General features: G+C 41.9%; 1 protein-coding gene across 3 annotated transcripts in view; it reads right to left on the bottom strand.

The window, feature by feature from the left end:
* Positions 1–25,981, bottom strand: part of SPTBN2 (spectrin beta, non-erythrocytic 2) — a 1,434,510-nt gene that overhangs the window by 321,116 nt on the left and 1,087,413 nt on the right. For all 3 annotated transcript variants that reach the window (XM_073605131.1, XM_073605132.1, XM_073605133.1), the window contains 5 exons: positions 23,693–23,866; positions 11,834–11,925; positions 10,633–10,713; positions 10,237–10,352; positions 4,077–4,189 (listed from right to left, as the gene is read on the bottom strand). In XM_073605131.1, coding sequence (XP_073461232.1) covers positions 4,077–4,189; positions 10,237–10,352; positions 10,633–10,713; positions 11,834–11,925; positions 23,693–23,866 — 576 coding nt within the window. The remainder of the gene's footprint in view (positions 1–4,076; positions 4,190–10,236; positions 10,353–10,632; positions 10,714–11,833; positions 11,926–23,692; positions 23,867–25,981) is intronic.

Genomic DNA, 25,981 nt, shown 5'->3' with positions numbered 1-25,981 from the left:
GAATGCCGGGTTGGCCAGTGAATGGGGGAAGTACGGGTGCTGCCGAAGTGCTGGGTTCCCGATTAGGATTGGCGAATGCAGCAGGAAGGGCACTATGGGCACGACGGGCCTGTGTTGGTCTTCTTAGTGGCAGTGGGACACTACTTGTGCTTGCCACCTCACCAGCTTAAACTGCACTTATGGGACTCTCCACGTCACCACGTGATACTGCAGTGCTGGATTGACTACGACCAGGGTGTACTAGGCCGCTGGTGCTTGCCAGTTCACCAGAAGGAATAGCAGCGTTAGTACTGCTCTGCTCCATAAGAGGGACCTGCGGTTCTTGCACATCAACGACAGAAGAAGTAGTTCGGGGTCTGGTACACCTTGACCTTGGCAGGGACCACAACTGCATCATCAAAGCTATCTGTCATGGAGCCGCTGTCCTCTACAGGATCGTATTCTGAGCCTGAATCTGACAGATGAGTGACTTCCTCTTCACTATCTGTCATGCTCAGAAACATGTAGGCCTCTTCACTAGTGTACCTTCGATTTGCCATTTTGGGCTCTAAATTTAGTGGTACACTAGTGAGACTCACAGGTAAAAAAGCTCCTGACTGTTAGCGACTGTATCAAAATGCTACCAAAAAACTGTTAGCGATCGCAGTGATCAAGCCTGACTCTGCGAACGCTGCAGTTATGTGTGTTTAGTAAGTGACAGTGATCGATCGATACTGCATTTGGTTGGGCTGGGCAGAGGGGCTAAACGCAGGTGCTAGCAGGTATTTGGGCTGATCCTGCTAACACTGCGTTTTTTGGGAACCCTAAACTGCTGGGGACGTTAGTATAGATCTGATATTGATCCGTTCAGATACTATACCACTAGGGAGGTGTATGCTGCGTGTGTGGGTGTTAGCGGTACTGGCACTAACCTGACGCTGCCTGGGGGGACACAGACCCTATCTGACCCTAAAACCTAACTTATATCACCGGGCGATCGGGGGGTTAAACCTTTATTAGGTAGTAAACGGCAGGTGCCCTGAAACTATAAAAAAAACTAACCAGCGTCACCCGTAACAGTTATACGGTGATCAATGGTGAAAGGGTTAACTAGGGGGCAATCAGGGGGTTAAAACCTTTACTAGGTAGTATATGGGGGTCCCTGACGCTATAAAACGCTGACGGCGAACCTAAATACTTACCTCTTTAACTAGTGTCACCTGTGACACTAATATAGCGATCAGAAAAACGATCACTTAGTGTCACAGGACTTCCTCTTACACTGCAGCTCAGCCGAGAAATCCGGGAACAGTAGGACCGAGAAGTTGCCGTATGGAAGTGAGGGGTGTTTGCAGGCTTCGGAAATGTTCCTGTTGCAGTCCCTGAAGTTAAGGAAGCAGACCAAGAAGGGTCGGGGATTTGCACCAAGGATAGTGCGTCCTGTGGGTACACGGTGGGTGCGCTCAACGACATAGGTCGGGGAGACATCCGCGAGACCTAGCAGCTTCCTTAAAAACACTTCCGCGAACTTGGCTGGGCAATCGCTCTCCTCTCCCTCTGGGAGACCCAAAACTCGGACATTGTTCCGTCTTGCCCTGTTTTCTGCGTCATCGGATTTGGCGACAAGCAGTTGTACCGTGCGTTGCAAGTCCACTATGGTGTTAGTGTGAGTAGCTGTAAGGTCTTCAGTGGCAGAAAGTCTGGATTCCGATTCAGTCAGTCTACCTCTGATCTTATCTAGGTCGTTTCTAATGAGATTACATTCTTCTGCAAGGCGATCGATTCTCACCAGCATGGAGGTTTTGCTCTGTTCAATGGCGGCCAGGATCACTGTCGTGCTTATCCTGAGAGGAGGGGGCAGGGAGAGCCACATCTGGGGAAGTCTCAGACTCCATAGCTAGTTCATCCAGCAGGGCCTGCAACCTCCCTACAAGACAAGGATCCGGCCTAGCAGCCGTAACAGGGGGCGAGCGGCTTGGTGTGGATGAGTTTTTGGCCCGGTTTTTAGGGCCCATTAATCTGAGGGCAAGGGTCTGGTAAGGTGGAGCAGGCGGATGGATAGCCAGCAGCTTGTGACGATGATCTGGCAGAGGGGCCACACAGCACTCAGACAGTCTCAGGGTTTTAGTGGACACCACTGGGGTACTCACCAGGGCAAGCAGCTCAGCACAAGCGCAGGCCTCTAGGATGTGAGAAGCACTGTAGGCCTCAAGATGGCGGTGGGCCTCGAGTATATGGAGCCAGCCTCGCCGGATTACTGCTGCAGGGACAGGCACAGATATAATGACTGGATCTGAAGCAGGGGGTGCCAGGGATTAGGTAGGGCAGATGTACAGGCTCACCAGGCTGTTTAGCAGCAAAGATGGCAAAGGATTAGAGTAGGGTGATCAGAGCCGCAAGTATATGGAGCCAGCCTTGGCCAGATTACTGCGGCATGGCCAGCTGGCCGGGTACAGAAATAGTCACTGGATCTGAAGCAGGGGATGCCAGGGATTAGGTAGGGCAGATGTACAGGCTCACCAGGCTGTTCAGCAGCAAAGATGGCAAAGGATTAGAGTAGGGTGATCAGAGCCGCGAGTATATGGAGCCAGCCTTGGCCAGATTACTGCGGCATGGCCGGCTGGCCGGGCACAGAAATAGTCACTGGATCTGAAGCAGGGGATGCCAGGGATTAGGTAGGGCAGATGTACAGGCTCACCAGGCTGTTCAGCAGCAAGGATGGCAAAGGATTAAAGTAGGATGATCAGAGCTCCTTGCAAATGCTTCCTCCTTGGCTTACATCCGGTCACGCCCCCATCCCATCTATTACTTTACTTGCACTTTCAGTGATAATGGTAAACATGACAAAGGGTGAATCTCCCTAACTGGGGTACAGACCGCAATAAAAATTTGACAGGTCTTCTAATCTCTCTCCACTGTATACAAAGCTTTCTTTCTACTACCGGTACCTTACAGAAAGGGAGGCACCCAATGCTTTACTTCAACATGCAAATAAAATGATGTTAAAAGGAGAAGTCCAGCCTGAGCGTGTTTGGCTGGGCTTCTCCTATGGGTCACTGAAGTGCAACGCGTTTTGCACTCCCGTGACCCCGTTTTCAGCAGAGAGCGGTCTGAAATCTGCTCTCTGATGACGTCACTGGAATCAGTCCAGGAACTCCATCATCACGACAATAAAGTCTGGATCCGCCACGTGCCTGGACTGATGCCCGTTTTGGCCTCTCAGCGAGCCGCTGAGAGACTGAGACGGCTACTCCCTGCCCCTCCACAGCTCAGCGCTCCAGTGAACATGAAGGAGCAGAGAGGAGAGATGCTGATTGACAGTCAGCAGCTCTCCTCTAGGGGATCTGTGAGAACCGAGTTATCGGCGATGTTCGATGGCTCGGTTCTCAGTATAGAGACGCCGGGGGACAGATGCAGCATCAGTCCCATGCAGCATCCACCTAGGCAAGTATAAAAAGGGGGGGGGGAAGAGACACACCTTACTTCTCTTTTAATGGATATGGTCTCTATGTTGTGTCAGGTTTGCCACTCCATATTGACTCAAATTAAATTATTATTAGCATACTACTATGACCTATGTTTATATTTGTTATGAAGCATACGAAGCATTATTAAAAAAAGCAAACCTCTTGCTAAGACAAAAATAAAATGCAACATTTACAGGAGATTACTTTTCATTACAAGCAGTTAAGCTCTTTCAAAATGGCTACAATGTAAAACTCTTGTTCACACTATTCTTTACTTTAGGTCAGGGGTAGGCAACCTCGGCATGCCAGCTGTGGTGAAACTACAAATCCCATCATGCCTCTGATTGTCAGGGTCTTGCAATGTCTCATGGGACTTGTAGTTTCACCACAGCTGGAGGGCCTGAGGTTGCCTACCCCTGCTTTAGGCTTTTAAAACAATTGTTGAGCAGCATATTTATGCAAGTACAAGTGCATGCCCTTCTCTACACACCTCTTGCTTGAAGAGGCTTGCTTCAAACATACAATAATTTATACTCATAAAAAATGTTTTTTTTCTGAAGAGGCCAAGAAAATCAAATGAACTATTCTTATTTTAGTCAAGAAACAATTTTCAAGGGTATGCGAGCTCACCTTTCCAATGCGTTTTCCCTCAACTGCCAGAGCCTTCATTTTTGAAAAATAATGATAAAATGTGGCCACATAGGTAATGATTGACTTTTCATCTGGTTGATCGACATTTACATCTAATAAGTTAAAAAAAATTGAAAAAAGATAGACGGTTTTATGAAACACTAACACAAATTTATACACTCTACTATAGTACTTTTTTGCGCGTTCGTGTTTTTACCTCTTTCCCAGTTAGAAAGACTTATCCCTTGCCACTTCCTGTCTATTTTACATAGTAATATAGTTATGCCTAGTACACACAATGATAAAAAAAATTGGATGAAAAATACCGCTTTCGGAACGATTGTCTGATAATCTGATCGTTAGTACACAGCTTTTGAGAGCCGGTCATGACAGTTCATGTAAAAATATCTGAAGGGACAAGCATGAAAATTTTACTTGTGCAATAACATAACGTACGATTTTCTATATAATCAGTAGTACAGGATGCCTCTGTAAAAAAAAAAAAAAAACAAACAAAAAAAAAACCGAAAGACCAAGACCACGCATGCTCGGAAATAAAATACATTACATCACTTCCGAAGTTGTAGTCTATTGTATTAGAATTTCATAACTTTAGTAACCTACTGGTTTTTGATATGAGACTAAAAAAAAAAAAACCAAAAAAATAAAAAACAGACAATTATTTGTCTGATCGTTTGTACGAGGCTTTAGTCAGGTTGAAAAAAAAAAAAAAAAAACAAGTCCATCTAGTTCAGTTAAATAAACATAAATAGCAGAATGAATAAAATAGAATATCTTCATATACAGAACTCCATACCCACAGTTGATCCAGAGGAAGGGGAAAAAACCCTATATAAAAGCATAATCAAGTTTGCTCCAGCAGGAGAGCATAATTCCTTCCTGATCCCTCAGAAGGTAATCAGATATTCCCTGGAACAATCATCCCTGCTATTACCTATAAATGCTAGTATCCAGTTATAGAAGTTATATTTTGTGTCCTTAAGAATGCATCCAATCCGTCTGACCTGAAAGTAAATAATTCTACTCCAAGTTCACTATATGAACCACCTAATGTATTTATACATGGTGATAATATACCCCCTTATATCTCCTCTTCTCAAGAGAGAATACATTCAGTTCAGTCAATCTTTCCTCATAGCTGAGCTCATCCATGCCTCTTAGTGCAAAGAAGGACAACCAAACCAATTTCTCCAGTTCCCAGATATCCTTTTTGTGAACTGGTGCCCAAAACTGAACTGCATATTCCTGATAAGGTCCAACTAATGGATTCGTACAAGGGCAACATTAAGTCTCTCTGTCCGGAGTCACTACCTCTTAACACAGGAAACCATTTAGCTTTCTTTAAGAAACTGCAGCTTGGCATTAAATGCGATTAGGTCTATGATCTACCACAACACCCAGCTCCTTCTCAACCATGGACTACCCTAGTTGTTCTCCTCTTAGAATGTATGATGCATGCATGGTTTTATCCCCCAAGTGCAACTTTACATTTATCAACATTAAACCTAATTTGCGGCATTAAGGGCTGCTTGTAAGTTGAAGACATCCAATAAGGATGTTATTCAACTACATACAGTAAGTAGTCTGGTGTTATCTGAAAACACTGAAATGGTACTTTTAATCCCAAACTCTATTGTCATTTTTAAATAGGTTAAACAGTAAGGGTCCCAACATGGGGGTACACCATTAAAAACTTTATACCATTCAGCATATGAATCATTATTCTCTACTTGATGAATACGTACTTTTAGCCAGTTTTTTTATCCATTTACAAAACTGGCCAAAGCCTGTAGAATTTGTTTGACAATCTCAGCCTTTCATAAATCCATTATGAAAGATTAGACAACCATGCCACAAAAAACCCATATATAGGTTTTAAATGAAAAAATAAATAAAACTCCTAGCAGCTACCAAAAAGGGATGTACTATAGTACTCTAGTCAGAAATATTTTGAAAATTGTCAGAGCTTTAAAATCAAAGTACAGTACAAATTACATAAAATGAATTATGATCATGAGAATATAGTGCAAACACTAAAATAATCCCAATGAGTTTACATATAAATGTCCTTCATAAAAAAGTGCAAATATGTAATGAATAAAAAACAGTCTCTAGTCCTGTGAACAACAAATTCTTTCTGCCAATATTTGTGCAAATTTCAATCCTGTGCAAAAATATACATTGCTTTCAAACAAACAAAATTATCTGTATGATCCAGTTCCAGTTATATTCTTGCACTGCATTATCCTAGTGTATGTTCCATTATTTTTGGATGTTAGGAATACACTTAGTAAAAGGGAGCAACTGTGTATGCTTTTGTCACCGAGGTGGACAAATTCTTGAATATGAGTTACACAACCTTGATCCACCTTCAACCTACTTTATATGCAAAACCTGGAGGAAATAATCTGGTGGTGATACAGGTGGAGAATGAGGAGATCTTTTCTGCTGGCAGGAGAGCATTCACCCAATGCGCTGCGACACCTCTTGATAAGAAGCTCATTTATTTCTGGCGAGTGATCCAACACACTTGAGTAGAGCACTGGAGGCACTTTTTTAAAGTCACTTTATACAATTTGAATATCAATGATGATGCAAGAAAAGATTTAAAAAACGGAAGAACTGGATCACACACATACACACTTTGAAAGCACCATTTATGGTTTTGCATGTGTTTTGTTTTAACCACTTGACCTCCGGAAGATTTAAAGCGGAGTTCCACTAGGTTTTGTGTTCATTATAAGTTAGCAGCTACAAAAAGTGTAGCTGCTGACTTTCACTAAACACAAACTTACCTGTCCCACGATTCAGCGATGCGGCCGACAGAACCCTTGGTTCTCTCAGGCGCCGACATCGCAGCTTGCGGCTTTACACCTGGGTGCAAGTTGCGCTGCTCCTTTTCAAGAAGATTGCAGGGAGAGAGGGGGAGCGAGGAACTTCCACTCAAGTCGCCCAGGAAGCCCGAGCGGAAGTGGGAGCTGGGTACCTGTGAAAACCCAACCCCCCCCCCCCCACACACACACAAAAAATGACATGGCAAATGTGGCATGTAAGGGGGTGAGGAGTCCTTAGAGTGGAAGTTCCACTTTTAGGTAGAAATCCGCTTTAAGATTTTTTCCTTTACAAATAGAGCTTTCTTTTGGAGGTATTTGATCACCACTGCGTTTTTTTATTTTTTCCGCTATAAACAAAAAAAAAGACAGGCAATTTTGAAAAAAAAAAAAATTCTGCTATAAAACATATCCAATAAAAATAAATTGAAAAAAAAAAAAAATCACATTTCTTCATTAGGCCAATATGTATTCTGTTACATGTTTTTGGAAAAAAAAAATAAAAAAAATCACAATAAGCGTATATTGATTGATTTAGGTGAACGGTCTAGTGTCTACAAACTATAGGATGTATTTATGGAATTTTGAATTTTTTTTTTTTTTAATACTAGTAATGGCAGCATTCAGCGACTTATAGTAGGACTGCGATATTACGGAGGACAATCGGACACCGACAAGTTTGACACTTTGCAGGAAGCGGTGATACCAATACAGCGATCAGTGCTAAAAATATGCATGGTCACTGTACTGACACTGGCTGGGAAAGGATTAAGGGTGATCAAAGGGTTAACTGTGTGCCTAGCCAGTGTTTTTGTGTACTGTATGTGCTGCTTTTACTAGGGGAAGAGATGGATTTTAGTCCCTGCTTTACAGAAACACAAAATCTACCCCTTCCCCCGTCAGAACGGAGATCTAAGAGCGTAACCAATCAGTGCAAGCACATATACTATTATAATAAAAAAAAAAAAATCAACACATCAAATATTGCCAGCAGTATAAGTATATTCCACACTACCTCCAACATAGAATAAAAAACAAGAAAAGTGCAGCGCAATAATAGATCAAAATCTGATAATATCCATATATGCTCTAAAAAGTCAATACAGAGAGTAACAGAAGAATCCATCAAGCAAAGAGATCTCCACGTGATAAATGGAATATTCAGAAGCACCAAGGTGTATATTCCCACCACCAACACACAGTGTGGCCGCTCACCTCAAAATTATAACCACTGAACAAACAGGAGGGTCACAACACACTTATCCCCTTCAGGGGATATACTTAGATGTAGATGTCGAACTCTGTACGTGTTACGTCCAATACAGACCTCCCGTATTGGACGTAACGCGCACGAGAGGAGGAGCTATGATAGTGAAGTCACCTGTGGCTATCTTTGGATCGGCTCGTATGAGCAATTTATGTACATGCATACAGTCAAGTACTTGTTTGTGAGTTTTTAATATCTTTCTTCAGTAAAGTTTAAAAATTAAGCAGAGAGCACTATTAGTCACCTCTTTAATTTGCATATGGCATCTGGGAATTTGTATACTGCCGAAATCCGACATCTAAGCATACCTCCTGAAGAGGATAGGTGTGCTATGACCATCCTTTCTGTTCAGGGGGTCATCATTTTGAGGTGAGTGGCCACAGTGTTTGTCGGTGGTGGGAATATACATCTTGGTACTTCTGAATATTTCATTTATCACACGGAGGTCTCGATGCTTGGACTCTTCTGTTACTCTCTGTATTGACTTTTAGAGCATATATGGACATGAACAGATTTTGATCTATTCTTGTGCTGCATGTTTCTTGTTACTTTTTTCACGTATCTGCCCGATGATCGGCGGGTGCCGGTGGACATAATATGCTCGGCACCCACAGATTGGCTCTGCTGTAAATAATCATAGCAGAAGCGGCCCCACTTGCAGGATCATGTGTGTGTATAATATAATATATATATATATATATATATATATATATATAATCCAGCGCAGAGTGGCCACCCTGTAGCAGTAAACTTGATATGGGGCGGTCAGCAAGCGATTAAGCACCATTTTGAACAGGATTTAAGTTTACACAAATATCGGCAGAGAGATTATGTTGTGCACAGTACTGAAGGCAGTTACTTATTCGTTACATATTTGTAACATTATTATTATTTTTATTCATATGTAAACGCAGTGGGTATTATTTTCATGTTTGTACTATATTCTCATAGTGGGAAAGTATTTTATGCAATTTGCACTGTACTTCATGTTTTTATTAAAGCGTTGTCATTTTTCACCATATTTTTGTAAATCCACATGCAGTCTATTGCTTAAAATATTTTCTAGCAAAAACTCTTCAATGCCGTCTTATCAAATGCTCAAATATCTTATAAAAAATTGTAACAATGGCTTTGAAATAACAGAGCTCAACTCTTTGAGGGCACAAGGATATTAAGACTGCTGGTCCAGGTGCTTTATTCACATTTATTTTGTCTAAATGCTTTTGGACCATATCATTTTTGAGCCATGTTAATTTATTATGGACATCAGCTCCCCCATTTTCCTTTGAATACACAGAGCTGAAGGGATTTAATAAATTTGCCTTCTTTGTCCCCAGTCACCAACTATAAATTACCTTGTAAAGAGACTACATGCTCTGACCTGCCTTTTTTTTTTACTTTTAACATATCTGAAACATTTTTGGTGTTTTTCCTACAACTGGTCAGTTGTTTTTGACTTTTTGCAGCCTTGATTTCCATTTGACATATTCGGTTATATTTTTTTGTAACTGTCAAATGAGAACGATTATTACTATAATTTTACAGGCCCTTTTGTTATTTTATATTGCTTTAACGTTTGATGTGAGCCACAATTTTTATTTTTAGCCATTTAAACGTATTTCCTAAGGGAATATCATTTGCATTGTGTTTGCATACAGTCAATTTGAAACATTTTCTTTTCTATTCTGCAATGACAATGATCCCTTGGAGTGCATCTCTCTGCTTTGAAAAATCTGCTCTTTTATAAGTGTTTTTATCTTTCCAGTATGTGCTTGGGTTAACACATGCCCAAGTTGAAAATTTACTAAAGCCCCCCAAAAGTATATCTATTTTTCTGAAAGCGTATAATCAAAAAAGAGGGTCGTTTCATTTCTTATTTTTTTTTTTTCCCCCCCCCCCTTTTTAAAAACACCAGGAGGTGCACCAATTTTATTTTAGAGCACAAACAGAAAACGGGCTATTAGTACTAAGAAGTCACTTGGTACTTTCCTTAAAAAATATTTTTTCATGTAATGACAGACAACAGTATACAGTTTTATACCTTCAGGGTCCAGAAGTTTAGTAAGACCCAGCTCTCTCTCGGCAACGTTAAATGCATTTTGCAGGTTGTGGTGAGCATTGGATTTCTTCAGTGTATCAAACTCAATGAGGTCTGGCCTTGGTGTGAACAGAGTACACCATTAAACACATGCATAAATACAAAACTCACTTGTAAACATATTTTCTTATTTCATACAAGTTCTTAATCATATTTTGCCTTTCATTATTTTTAATTATTATCTCCTTCAGAATTCATACTTAAATTTTTGTTCAAATTTAATAATGATTCTTTCAATGTATCATACAGAAATTTTTTCAACAACATTATTTAATTCTGTGTTTTTATCTATTCAACTGTTAAAAAGAAAAAAAAAAAAAAAAAAAAACAGATGCTAACCTGTGTTTGTGTACAATGGCATTAAATGCAAGACCATCGCGCCAGCTCGTTGTGAAATTATGAACATTGACATTAGGATATCTAAAAAAGGGAAACACAATAATACTATGAATTCGTGTTTGTAAATTAAGTCACATTCTTGGGAACAAAGGAAATGAAAGCTATCCAACAGGTCAATCTTCAACAAAAAAATTACATAGGAAACAATGTAATCAGTGCATTATAAGCCTGATAAATGTCATCTGTCAGGTTTGAGCTTTGGCATAATTAGGCAGGTATTAGTTTACAAGGTAAACAAAGACTACTTTTGAAATTCCTAGTATTCCATTTTGTTTGGACCAATTTTTTTTTTCTGTCAGCTTTTCCTTCACCATACCTGTAAATGCTTTATGTTTAAATTAAACTTTTTGTACTAAATTCCATATATTCTGTTGAGGAAAATTAGCTGTTTTGAAACCTGATAAATTGATACTTAAGACACAATCAGTTATATATTATAGCAATTATTAAAATATGCTACTTTAAAATGGTTGTAAACCACTGAAATGAAACATGAGCAAAACATATCCCTCTACTAGCCTCAATCCACAGCACCTAGTGTGGTTCCCATCTGATCTCTCCTCACTCTGCATGAGTCACTTCCAACAGTCTAACTGGACACAACAGAATCCCAGAAGGAAGGCAGCCAGCCGCCCCCCCCCCCCCCCCCCCCCACTCCAGCAAGCAGGTGATTGAAAGCCTCAACTGTGCATGTTTCCCTATGAGACTGTGGGGGGGGGGGGTATGTGCTTTCCCTCCACTCAGGTCTTGGATTACACTCATCTCCCTGCTCTATGCTGTGCAGTGTGTGATGTCAGATTCCTGCCTTCTGCAGCAAAGAAAGCCTGATCTATGTGTTTTAGAAGGATGTAGAGGAGATATGCCTGCAGGTAAACAAAAAAAAAAAAAAAAAACAGGTACAACTTACGTAGAAGGATTTGTTTCATCTTTGCGTATTATCCAAGGCTAGTCAATTCAGTGGATATATGTAAGGGTTTACAACCACTTTAAAATCTTGATAAGCTACAGTGATATTTATTTTATGTGTTGGTTCTTTGGGATGCTTAGTTCCTTGTTTACTTGTCTAATGGAGATGGAACATTTACAGTATTATAAATATCAACATCTGCTTTAGCACTTTTGAATTTCCCAATATGCTCACCCAGCAGTTTTCATTTGACACCAGAGCAATAAGGCATCCTTAGCCGACTTCTTCTCTTTATTGTCTTCTGTCTCAACACTAATATCTTGAATCTAGATTAAAAAAAAAAAAAAAAAAAAAAAAACATTTTTGAATGTAGCGTGTTCTAAAAAACACAACTACTATTGTATAACTGAGAATTTTTAATGTATTTCATTAACTAAAACAATACAAAGCAAGTTAGCGTTAATTTTGAACATTGTTCACAGATGCTTCCACCCTGTCACTAATGTTTTCTTTATTTGAACCTGAGCATTGACTATCAGGAGCAGACTTTCTGCTTTTATAGTATGTAACTATAAATAAGCAGGTGAGTGTGGAAAAATGGGCACCTGCAAGTCTATACTGAAAATATATGGATGTGTGACCAAGTCTAAAGCTGGGTACAAACGAACAGTTTTTTTTTGTGCAACCCAGCGAGGTTAGTCCAGTGATCTCCCCCGCTGAGGTGTTGTGTTCTGATAGGGGGCGGCCCCCCCCCGTTAGGACACTCCAATCAGTGCTCTCTTCCATTGGATGAGTGTGCTGATCGGGAGTCGGGCGGCTGCTGGTTTTCCAGCATGCATCACATACACGGGAGCCGAATGTCGGCCCTTTTAAAAAAAAAAAAAAAAATTTACCCGCCGTTGTGTTCTGACATTCGGCCCGTGTGACTTAACTTCTCAGTATTTGTTGTTTAAAGATGAAAACCATTTTTAAAGTAAAGTAGTAGCAACATTACACAGTGTCCCAACATCTACTCACAAGCAGATAGTACCTCTTATCCACTGGTAGACGTGGGAGCAAACTGAATATGTTGCATTGTGATGCAGGTTTCTAATAAATACTCTGCTGCTCAGCAAACCAGGAAAAAAAAAATACATAAAACAACTGACCCATAATTTTAAACCCACAGCCTCAACAACTCAAAATTGAACCTTAAATGTGCTACAAGGGCAAAGCTGCTTTTTTTTTTTTTTTTTTTTTAAACCCATATTGCTAGAGAGAATTGTAACTTTTTTTTGGCCTCATTTCCCTGGGATTGACTATTTGGGGGGGGGGGGGGGGGGGGGTATTGCACTCTGTCAATCACAAGTGGGCAGCTGTCACTTGTCGTTTTCAAGTAGTATGTCTGTGCAAAGGTGGGCAGACAGCCTGGGCTGGACTATCCTATTCACCATGGAAATACAGTGCCTTGAAAAAGTATTCACACCCCCTTAACATTTTGTCATTTTACAACCAAAAATGTAAATGCATTTTATTGGGATTTTATGTGATAGACCAACACAAAGTGGCACATAATTGTGAAGCGGAAGGAAAACAATGAATGGTTTCCATTTTTTTTTTCACAAATAAATATGTGAAAAGTGTGGCGTGCATTTGTATTCAGCCCCCGAGTCAATACTTTGTAGAACCACCTTTCTCTGCAATTATAGTTGCTTGTCTTTTGGGGTATATCTCTACCAGCTTTGCACATGCTAGGAAATTTTTGCCCATTCTAATTTGCAAAATAGTTCAAGCTCTGTCAGATTGGATGGAGAGCATCTGTGAACAGCAATTTTCATGTCTTGCCACAGATTGTCAATTGGATTTAGGTCTGGACTTTGACTGGACCATTCTAATGCATGAATAAAAAAAAACACAACATATGGATATGGGAAATTATAGACATTGACACACGTTCACCTACACAGGTTGGATGGACTCTTGTCTTTATTCCACCCTACCTACTATGTAACTATGAATATGCTTTGATCTAAACCATTGCATTGTAGCTTCGGCTGTAGGTTTAGGGTCGTTCTCCTGCTGGAAGGTGAACCTCCACCCCCAATAAAAGTCTTTTGCAAGCTCTAACAGGTTTTCTTCTAAGATTGCCTTATATTTGGCTCCATCCATCTGCCCATCAACTCTGACCAGCTTCCCTGTCCCTGCTGAAGAAAAGCATCCCTACAACATGATGTGATCACCACCATGTTTCACGGTGGGGACAGGGTGTTCAGAGTGATGTGCAGTGTTAGTTTTCCGCCACACATAGCATTTTGCTTTAAGGCCAAAAAGTTCAATTTTGGTCTTATCTGATCAGAGCACTTTCTTTCACATGTTTGCTGTGTCCCCCACATGGCTTCTTGCAAACTGCAAACGGGACTTCGTATGGCTTTCTTTCGACAATGGCTTTCTTCTTGCCACTCTTCCATAAAGGCCAGATTTGGGGAGTGTACAACTAATAGTGAATGAAACAAGATCCCCTGGTGGCGGACTTTTAAGGCACAAAGATAGTAAAGACTATTCTAATATGAAAAAATATTTACTGAAATATGAAAAATACAAAACATTTAATAAAAAGCACATTTAAAGTGAACATTCCAGTGTTGTCATACAAAACGGAATACATACAGCGAGCTAATATTTCTTATACCCAACGTGTTTCGGAGTGAGAATATGGTTCTCCTTCAGGAGTATAGTTTAAACAAGAAAATCAGTATTCTACATTAGAATAGAAAAAATTATAGCATAAATATGCAAATATATAACACATTGTACATCCAAAAACAGAACAGGCAGAAATGGTGGGAGAATAATGAAGGGAAAAGCACTTACATAGACTGGAATGACAATTGTTGCCGATTAAAAACAGGAAAAGACCCTAAAAGCATGAAACAAATCAATGAGTATAAGGTATTCGTTAATAAAAAAAAATTTAAGATTTTTTCAAAAAAATTTTTTGTTAAATAGCAAAATAAATCTTATTACATTTGACTCTTCCAGAAAGTACAAAGCTCTCATGGGTAAGTATGCGGTAAAATATAGTAGTTACTTAATACCCCATTATTGGAGAATATCTGAGTTCTAAAAAAACTGTATATACTGTATTTATTGGTGTATAACACTCACTTTTTCACCATGAAAATCGGGTGCAAATAGCATGTGCGTGTTATACGCCAATACTTAAATTTTAGCTGCCTCGGAGGGGACAGGGAGTGGGGCGGGACGAGTGCCGTCAGATTACATGCAGTGAGAATCTCCTGTTTACTTGGCGGCCTCTGTAATAGGAAGTCCCGTCTCCTGGGCCATTAGACCACTGTTCTGACTATCATAGGATTCTCACTGCATGTAATCTGTCGGCACTCATTCCGCCCCCCTCCCTGTCCCCTCTTGCTGCAGATGGGCATCGATGAGGCTGCTGCACTGGCGGCAATGGCGAGGCTGCTGCACTGGCGGCAATGGCGAGGCTGCTGCACTGGCGGCAATGGCGAGGCTGCTGCACTGGCGGCAATGGCGAGGCTGCTGCACTGGCGGCAATGGCGAGGCTGCTGCACTGGCGGCAATGGCGAGGCTGCTGCACTGGCGGCAATGGCGAGGCTGCTGCACTGGCGGCAATGGCGAGGCTGCTGCACTGGCGGCAATGGCGAGGCTGCTGCACTGGCGGCAATGGCGAGGCTGCTGCACTGGCGGCAATGGCGAGGCTGCTGCACTGGCGGCAATGGCGAGGCTGCTGCACTGGCGGCAATGGCGAGGCTGCTGCACTGGCGGCAATGGCGAGGCTGCTGCACTGGCGGCAATGGCGAGGCTGCTGCACTGGCGGCAATGGCGAGGCTGCTGCACTGGCGGCAATGGCGAGGCTGCTGCACTGGCGGCAATGGCGAGGCTGCTGCACTGGCGGCAATGGCGAGGCTGCTGCACTGGCGGCAATGGCGAGGCTGCTGCACTGGCGGCAATGGCGAGGCTGCTGCACTGGCGGCAATGGCGAGGCTGCTGCACTGGCGGCAATGGCGAGGCTGCTGCACTGGCGGCAATGGCGAGGCTGCTGCACTGGCGGCAATGGCGAGGCTGCTGCACTGGCGGCAATGGCGAGGCTGCTGCACTGGCGGCAATGGCGAGGCTGCTGCACTGGCGGCAATGGCGAGGCTGCTGCACTGGCGGCAATGGCGAGGCTGCTGCACTGGCGGCAATGGCGAGGCTGCTGCACTGGCGGCAATGGCGAGGCTGCTGCACTGGCGGCAATGGCGAGGCTGCTGCACTGGCGGCAATGGCGAGGCTGCTGCACTGGCGGCAATGGCGAGGCTGCTGCACTGGCGGCAATGGCGAGGCTGCTGCACTGGCGGCAATGGCGAGGCTGCTGCACTGGCGGCAATGGCGAGGCTGCTGCACTGGCGGCAATGGCGAGGCTGCTGCACTGGCGGCCATGGCGAGGCTGCTGCACTGGCGGCCATGGCGAAGCTGTACTGATGACACTTGTGAGGCTGCAGATGGGCATTGATGGCAATGGTGAGGCTGCAGATAGGCACTGACCCTTATTTTGCTTCAAAGTTCCTTATTTAAAATGTACGTTTTTTTCCTGAAATTACCCTCTTAAAATGAATGTGCGTGTTATACGCCGATAAATACGGTATCCATTTTATTTGACCAAAAAGTACCTGCAGGATGGTGCGTGGAGTAGGGCTGGGAGATTTTCTTAAAAGAGAAAAAGTCTGCGATTTTCCTAAAAAAAAAAAAAAAAAAAAAAAAAAAAAAAAACTCGATTCACGATTTGAAGAGTTTTTTTTTTTTTTGGACACCACGCCAGTCCCGGGGAGCTGCGGGCAGGAGTTTTTAGGCGAGGCCGTGGCTTCTGCCTACTCCGTGGCGTCCAGCCTCGTGGACTAGGCCGAAGCCGCGGCCTCGCCTAAAAACTCCTGCCCGCAGCTCCTCGGGACCGCCCCGTCGTCAGCGCCGGTCCTGGGGAGCTGCAGGCAGGAGTTTTTAGGCGAGGCCGTGGCTTCGGCCTAGTCCGCTCCTCGGGACCAGCGCGGTGAGAGAAAAAAAAAAAATTTATCTACTTACATTTTGAATTGATTTGACCTCTAAACTCGATTCAAGATTTAAGTCGATTTTTTCCCCAGCCCTAGCGTGGAGGTTGCTCGACTATGCAAGGAGGAGTTATTTATATAGTAAAAACGGGGGGGCTATCTGCAGATGCCACAACTGAGAAAAAAGATAAAAATAAAGATGAATAAAAAAAAAGGAAAAAATGAAAAAGGAAAAAGGAAAAAAATGTGAGGGAAAAGTTAATCATTTCAAATTTATGAATATGTGAATATGTTGATACTACTCTATAAAAAAAAAAAAAAAAAAAAAAAAAAAAAAAAAAGGGATTTTTTTAAAAGATTTGACCATTCTTCCTGAGGAGAACCCCTCAAGGAACGGTTTAAAACAAATGGCTTCGTACAAGCCTGGTAATTGTGTGGCTTTCAGTTTGTATATCCATCGCAGCTCCAGCTGGAGGAGAGTCTTATTCAAGTCTCCTCCCCTGGAGCTGGGGTGTACACGGTCAAGAATGAGGAACTTGACTCAAAACACAAAACACGCAAAATAAAGGGAACTCTAATCAGAAACATCCCCCCACCACTTCACAACAGACATCCAACCAATCTGGATCTCACCCTCCCACTTTGAACAAAAAAAAAATACACAGAGCACAAAACGCCAGTATCATGGTGACTTGTCTGAAGGCCATTCAGCAAAGAAACCGATATTGGATATACCACCTCATGTTTCACTTTCCAAAAATACTTCACAAGGCCAAATATCTTCATCACCTAGAATGAATTTGTCCACTAAGAATACCAACATGATAGATTCAACCTCTCAAACAGTACACTTCCTGATTCTTTAAATACTACCCCCAATGAGCCCTCTTTTTTAGAGAGGATCCTTGCGGGTGTTCAACCTTCACAACCCAGTTTGAACACATACACACAAATGACCCTTTTAACCCCTTCAGCTATCACTGATCATGTAACCACTGATCAAACTCCACAAGAAACGCAGGCGCTTGACCAACTCATTTCTCTTTTGGAGAACGACCCGGCTGATCTTATCGACCAAGTAGATCTCCAAAAAATTTTGATCATGTCAGTGATACCGATTTAAATATTATCAATTTGTCTTCATATATTCTGTGGGAAGATGAAAAAACAGTCCTCAGGCGAGGGCTAAACTTTTGTCCCATTTGGACAGGTTTGAAGTCTACAAGGACCTTCAACTTTTTGTCCGTAAACGTATCTTAAAGAAAATTTACCACAAGTCAACAATAACCACTGATCAAACTCCACAAGAAATGCAGGCGCTTGACCAACTCATTTCTCTTTTGGAGGAGAACGACCCGGCTGATCTTATCGACTGAGTCGATCTCAAATTAAGTTTTGGAAGCGGTGGATAAACAGGGGAGCCCCCCAAAATGGGCAAATCTACCCTTAAATCTGACCTCTACCCAGCACCTAGTATCCATCCTAATGCCGCAGCATTTCTTAGAGAAAAAACCCCACGAACCTAAGTAAGAACGAATTATCTGAGCTAAAACAGTTATCTGATAACAGCTCAGTCACCATCAAAGCCTCTAACAAAGGCGGGAATGTTGTGATTTTGGATAACGAACAATACTTAGACATGTGTAACCAAATATTGAAGAACTTAAATGGGTATCGCCATATGCATTGTTGAGAAATTCAACAGAGATTTCTATACCCTGGTTGATACCGCTTTCTCCAATAATACAATAACTAAACAACTTTGGAACTACATCAGAAATGACTTTCCTCGAGTGCCCACTTTCTAAACACTATCCAAAGTTCACAAGAGCGACAAGAATCCTCCAGGCAGACCCATCATTTCTGGGGTTGGGTCAATAAGTGAGAATGCCAGTAGGCTGAACGACGAGTGTTTAAAACCATTTGTGACAGCGTTACCCTCTTTTGTGAGGGATACCTCACATTTTTTACAGATTTTGGACAATCTGACTGTCCCTGACAATTGCACTTTGGTCACAGTGGACGTCAAAGTGCTTTATAGCTTTATTCCACACAGTAAAGGTATGGCAGCCATCAGGCATGTTTTGCATAAGGATAGAGACACAGATCCAGCATATAGTGAATTTATCATTTCACTACTTGAAATTCTTGAACACATGTTTATGTTTAATGGCTCCCACTACCTCCAGGTGCAGGGGATTGCGATGGGGACATGCTGTGCCCCATCGTATGCCAACCTGTACCTGGGGGAGTGGGAAAACATGTTCCTTGCAGACAAGGAGATGTCAATGTATATGGACCACATTTTAAGGTGGTACCAATACGATGATATCTTTGTGATCTGGGATGGCTCGCACGATATGCTTTTGAACGGCCTTTCCAGGATGAACAAAAATTATTTCAAACTTTGTTTCACTATGTCTCATCATAAACAGCGGGTTGCGTTTCTGGACGTGGAAGTCTATAGAGGGGAAGGGGGGATCCTCCTCAGCAAACTGTATAGGAAACCAACGGCCGGGAACGCAATTCTGCATACCACTAGCTTTCATCCCAAAGCTCTCATCGATTCTATACTATACGGACAATATCTTAGGATCCGACATAACTGTACTGATGGATGCCATCTTCCAAAAGGAGGCTAACAACTTGCGGGATCGCTTACTTTCGAGAGGATATTCCCATGCCTCTCTAAAAATAGCCTTTCAAAAGGCATCTAAACAATCAAGACACAATCTGTTATACTCCAAAACACCCAATATGCGGGAGCTGCAACTATTGCAGGTTCAGGCTCACCCAAAAAAATCCTGTCTTGCTGAACGGTCAGGTTTTCCACACAAAACATTTTGCAAACTGTAGAACGTTTGGGGTGGTGTATATGTTGATGTGTGATTGCAACTGCTTTTATATCGGAAAAACCAAGCTCGAGTTCAGGAGGAGAGCCTACCAACATGTACGTAGCATGTAGGTGTGCAATCCAGACCTCCAGCTTGGGTGCCATACTAAATCTGTACACCAAGGTATTTTTCCCAAGATCAAGTTCCTCATTCTTGACCGTGTACACCCCAGCTCCAGGGGAGGAGACTGAAATAAGACTCTCCTCCAGCTGGGGCTGCGGTGGATATACAAAATGAAAGCAATAATTTCCAGGCTTGATCGAAGCCATTTGTTTTAAACCATTCCTTGAGGGGCTCTCCTCAGGAGGAATGGAGCTATAATGGCTCCTCCACCTCTTATCCCCTTGGATGCTCGTTTTTCATGTACTTATGGTTCTATACCCTGCCCCTATATACTCATGTATAATATATTACAGCCCCCTTTTTTGCCCCACTTTTCACATACACATCTGTTTATACTTTACTGCAATATATACCCCGTTCCATTATATATTTATATTATCCTTTTTTTTTTTTTTTCTCTTTGTGCGCCTCTATTTTCTATACGTAAAAAAATTCTGTATTTTGTACTTGTCATATTGTTTAATTATGCAAAATTTCCCCTTTTGTATTTTGCTTATTTTGTGCATTTTTGTTATATACTTCTGTCCTCTTGCTTGGTGCTTACTTGTAGTTCTACATCTTTACCATCGCCCTCTGCTGCTCTGTCTCTCCCCCCCCCCGGTGGGTTTGCTGGGGGGCTGCCCGGGACGCAAAGCCGCCCAAGTATTCTCTGCCTGTGGCGGCTATTTGTAAGGCTAGGGGCGCCATTTCCTCAGTGTCCCGACCTACATCTTGCTCCTCCAGCGGACATGCCCAGTCCACTGTTGACGCATTGCGTGTCGGTGGGCGGTGTGGGCATGGCCTCGTTCCGGCGCATGCTATTCCCGAGTGTGCGCTGTGGACGGGGGTGTGCGCGCACGACTCAGGGGGCTGCTTTTGGATCGGACCCTGTACTCTCTCCCTGCCTCCTCTCTGGTTAGATCAGCTGTGCTGCATAAAGATGATTGCGGGGGAGAGGAGGGGAGGGGGGAGTTTTTGCGTTATATGGCCGCTCTCTAGGTTTTGATTCCTTGATTTTTTTTTATCACTATATATTTTTTGGCTATTTGCTCCACACTGGATATCCACTTTTTTGTCTGCTCTTTAAATCCAGCCATTTGACATTCTGTCATTTTGCAATTATATGGTCAAATCTTTTTAAAAAATCTTTATTTTTTTATAGAACAGTATCAACATATTCACATATTCATAAATTTGAAATGAATTTCTCCCTCACATTTTTTCCTTTTTTTATTCATCTTTATTTTTATCTTTTTTCTCAGTTGTGGCGTCTGCAAACAGCACCCCCCCCCCCCCCCCCCCCGTTTTTACTATATAAATAACAACTCCTACTTGCATAGTCGAGCAACCTCCACGCACCATCCTGCAGGTACTTTTTGGTCAAATAAAATAGATATATACATTTTTTTACAACTCAGATATTCTCCAATAATGGGGTATTAAGTAACTACTATATTTTACTGCGTACTTACCCATGAGAGCTTTTACTGGGAGAGTCAAATATAATAAGATTTTTTTGCTATTTAACAAAAAAATTTTTTTTGAAAAAATCTTTAAAAAAATAAAATTTTATTAAAACCTTATACTCATTGATTTATTTCATGCTTTTAGGGTCTTTTCCTGCTTTCCGGCCCCAGTGGGTCCTCTGGCTTCTCCCCTTCGGGTTGGTGTTGTGTTGGGGAGCTGAACCAGCACTCATGGGCTAGGCATTACCCTGTTCCTGAGGTATGCCTTTATGTTGAACTCTCTGGCACAAGCATTTTGGAAACAACCTCTTGGCACCTCCATGTTTTTAATTGGCAACAATTGTCATTCCAGTCTATGTAAGTGCTTTTCCCTTCATTATTCTCCCACCATTTGTCTGTTATTCTATGTTTGGATGTACAATGTGTTATATATTTGCATATTTATGCTATAATTTTTTCTATTCTAATGTAGAATACTGATTTTCTTGTTTAAACTATACCCCTGAAGGAGAACCATATTCTCATTCTGAAACACATTGGGTACAAGAAATATTAGCTCGCTATATGTATTCCGTTTTGTATGACAACACTGGAATGTTCACTTTAAATGTGCTTTTTATTAAATGTTTTGTATTTTTCATATTTCAATAAATATTTTTTCACATTAGAATATTATTTAATATCTCTGTGCCTTAAAAGTCCGCCACCAGGGGATCTGGTTTCATTCTTTGTAAACACTGGATGTGGCACAATTATATGCCCAATTATAACCGACTTACCTTTGTGCACAACTAATAGTTGTCCTATAGACAGATTCTCTCACCTGAGCTGTGGATCTCTGCAGCTTCTCTAGATTTACCATGGGCCCTCTTAGCTGCTTCTCTGATTAATGCTCTCCTTGCCCGGCCTGTCAGTTTAGGTGGATGGCCAGGTCTTGGTAAGTTTGCAGTTGTGCCATACGCTTTCAATTTTCGGATGATGGATTGAACAGTGCTTGGGATAAAAACATTTCTATAACCTAACCCTGCTTTAAACTTCTCCACAACTTTATCCCTGACCTGTCTGGTGTGTTCCTTGGCCTTCATGATGCCGTTTGTTCACTAAGGTTCTTTACCAAACCTCTGAGGCCTTCACAGAACAGCTGTATTTATATTGAGATTAAAATTACACAAAGATGGAATGTATTTACTAACTAGGTGACTTTGGAAGGCAATTGGTTCCACTAGATTTTAGTTAGGGGTATCAGAGTAAAGGGGGCTGAGTACAAATGCACTCCACAGTTTTCAGATATTTGTAAAAAAAATTAAAAACCATTCATCATTTTCCTTTCACTTCACAATTATGTGCCACTTTGTATTTTGTCTATCACATAAAATTTACGTTTTAGATTGTAACATGACAAAATATGGAAAATTTCAAGGGGTATGAATACTTTTTCAGGGCACAGTATCTACATGTGTAAACCAGATCTAAGAAGAGTAGATAGAATTTCAGTGTGCTACCTGAAGCTTTGCTAAGGCTGGGAGTCGCCTAACTTTAAAGGTCAACTTCACCTTTTAGACTATGTTACACCTATATTTAGGGTGTACCATGGTTGAACTTTCGAGTTGTCTCTTGAGTGCCGCCTTAAGTGTCTGTAACCCATGTGTAAGTGTAAACCTCTCGTTACACCACCAGGTTATGTGATAAGTCTGCATTTACAGTACAGGTGTTAATGACCCTTTTTTCCCCAGACATGGCAGAGTTGCCATGAAATGTAAACATTTTTTAAATTGATATACAGATAGCCCTAACATGTTTCAAAACTACTGCATTTAATAATAGTCACACTGCTAAAAGTAACATATGGATTTTCATTTGTCTTTAAAGGATAAGTTCACCTTTGGGAACATGTTACATGTTCCATTCCTTTTTCAGGGTGGAACGTGCAACATGTTCCCAATGCTGCATCCGCTGCGCGCCCCCCCCCATGGCGATAGTAAGAGAAGAAGTTTCTTGTACTAGCTGTCACTTTTAAAAAATCAGCGCAGCCGTGCAGGGCTCCACCCACATGGCCACATCATTCATTCACATAGCTCTGTGTGTGAATGAACTATAAGCCCCAGCATCCTTTGCGGTTGTCGGCTTGTAGTTCTCACTTTATTTCCACAGCACTGCGGAGCACCGTGATAGTTCATTGATTTGTTCCTGTCAGTGTATCTGCCTGGTCGTATGGGATGTACGGGTATACAGATATACTGACAGGTCTGCAGGAGACTTGCACCAGCGATATTCTGACTTTGTCAGCAGCTCTTCGCTCTGCCCCCTCCGTGCTCACTGGAGCGCTGGGCTGTGGAGAGGGCAGAAGCGGCCGGCTCAGGCTCTCGGGTGCTGGTCCAGGCATGTGGGTAGATACCGACTTCATTGTCGCGATCTTGCCTGAGCCTGGACGGGCTCTGTGATGTCAGCCAACAGCCGGCTTCAGAAAACGGGTCACATGAGCGCAGAACAAACTGCACTCATGTGATCCACAGGTGAAGTACAGCCAAACGAGCTTTGGTTGTACTTTTCCTTTAACTTGTTCCCTTTTCTGTTTGCTTTATGCAATATTACCTGAAACCGGAGGATGATGGTCCAGATAAGCCCTAGTGTCAGTCTGTGATTGCCATCCACAATGTCATGCGACCCCATATTCTCCAAATGTACTTTCTGTTCCTTTAGGAATTGTAGTGCTTTGTCAACATTTTCAAGGCAATGGATACGCATACGGCCCTTTGTGGGTTTAGGCTGTTAGAATGACACAAAAGATATAAAAATTAACTTCTTATACACACACACACTCTTCCACATAGATCACAGCTGTAGGCATTTTTACTAGCATTTTAAAATCCAAAATCAATGCTGTTTATGCCTTGCTTAGTCTGCCTATATTGCAACCCTAAGGGCTCATTTACACTTGCTTCGCCTTGCAACGAGGTTTCGGACAGGTTTTGTTAAAGCCCTCTGAACGCTAGTCAAAGCTCCTGTCACTAAATATAATGGTTAGCTTAAAATCCTGTTTACACCTGCTTTTGCTTTCGCTTCAAAAATTATACCCCATGTAGCTTCAGTGGTGCTTCAAAGAGTCTTCAAAGCCACCATAGAAGTCTATGGCAAAGCTTGCTTGAAGCCTCATCGAAGCACCAAGCAAAAGCAGGTGTAAACACGACTGTAAGCTAACAATTTTATTTAGTGACGGGGCCGTGACCGGCGTTCAGACAGCTTTAACAAAGCGTATCCGAAACCATGTTTTGAAGCAAGTGTAAACTAGCCCTAAATGTTTATCTACAGACAAGTCACTTCTGTTTGTTTCTTCCCAAGCCCAAAAATAGAGACATTTAGGCCATATGATAAGCAATAATACACAACTCCTTTATTCATGTTACTACTATGAAAGAGAAACTATCAAAACTGGAGAAGGCAGAATCTGGACCAGCTGTGCATGGCAACCAATCAGCTTCTTCAAGTAGAGGGCCAACCTAAAAAAAAAAAAAAATTACATCAAAATGTTTCTAAAAAACTGGAGAAAAAAAAAATTTTTTTAACTTACCTGAAATGGCTGTTGCTAGCCAGATCGTCCTAATCCGCCACCTCCTACACCGCGGTGATCTTTAGTCTTCTCCTCCTCACATTGTTTTCTGGGGAATGGGGCGCGCCTGTTTCCCTTAGTTCGAATGGCGGCGACGGGACCCGACAGCCAAGGGAAGGGTCGGCCTCGGGCAGTCAACATCACGGGCACTCTGGACAGGTAAGTGTGCTTATTAAAAGTCAGCAGCTACAGTGTTTGTAGCAGCTACAATGTTTGTAGCTGCTGACTTTGAATTTTTTTTTTTTTCAGCTGGCCCACCGCTTTCAGTTAGGCTTTGAAAATGAAAGTCAGAAGCTGATTAGTTGCCATGCAAAGCTGCTCCAGATTCTGGCTGTCCGAGTAGATACATTTTGCTGTATCATTAGTTGCCATATATTTTTATTATTCCATTGTAAAGCTGAAATTAGTTTTAGATGGGTTTTAAATTTTACAAACTTGTTGCAATATATTTTTGTCATTGTATTGTATTTTTGTCAGGGCGGCACAGTGGTGTAGTGGGTAGCACTTTCACCTAGCAATAAGAAGGGTTGCTGGTTCAAATCCCAACCACGACACTACCTGCCTGGAGTTTGCATGTTCTCCCTGTGCCTGCGTGGGTTTCCTCCGGGTACTCTGGTTTCCTCCCACACTCCAAAGACATGCTGGTAGGTTAATTGGATCCTGTCTAAATTGTCCCTAGTATGTATGAATGTGAATTAGGGACCTTAGATTGTAAGCTCTTTGAGGGTAGGGACTGATGTGAATGTACTATGTATATGTAAAGCGCTGCGTAAATTGACGGCGCTATACAAGTACCTAAAATAAATAATAAATATTAAATATAGCAGTTTGCAGAATATCCACTAGGGGGTGCAACAAATCCTCTCAACTGTCGAGATAAACGACATAGGGTTTATTTTTATAGCAAGGACCAACTCATATGGTCCAAAATGTAAGAATTTTCACAGCAGATTCACACAACATTCAATCAGAATTCAGTTTTCAATTTGAATCTAGTTAGAAAAATGTGTGAACACATTTATGAATAGACCTACTATAGTCTTTGTAGCTAGCAGGGTCTGACAATGCAATCATCAAATCAGTCTACCCTATGTACATATATAATTACAATACATAGGAACAAACTTTCTTAAATCAACACAGCTTGATCAGGTTAAAAAGCGAGCTGATCTCTTATAAACCCATAGCTACAAAATCACTAAAAAAGGTGGTCACTGACAGACCGATTTTTTTTATAAACATCCTCTAATTTTACAAGGAAAGGTTTTTAAACC

This window comes from Aquarana catesbeiana, linkage group LG11 (genome assembly GCF_042186555.1).
Source record: "Aquarana catesbeiana isolate 2022-GZ linkage group LG11, ASM4218655v1, whole genome shotgun sequence".
Lineage (NCBI taxonomy): Eukaryota > Metazoa > Chordata > Amphibia > Anura > Ranidae > Aquarana > Aquarana catesbeiana.
This window is presented reverse-complemented; position numbering and strand designations above follow the sequence as displayed.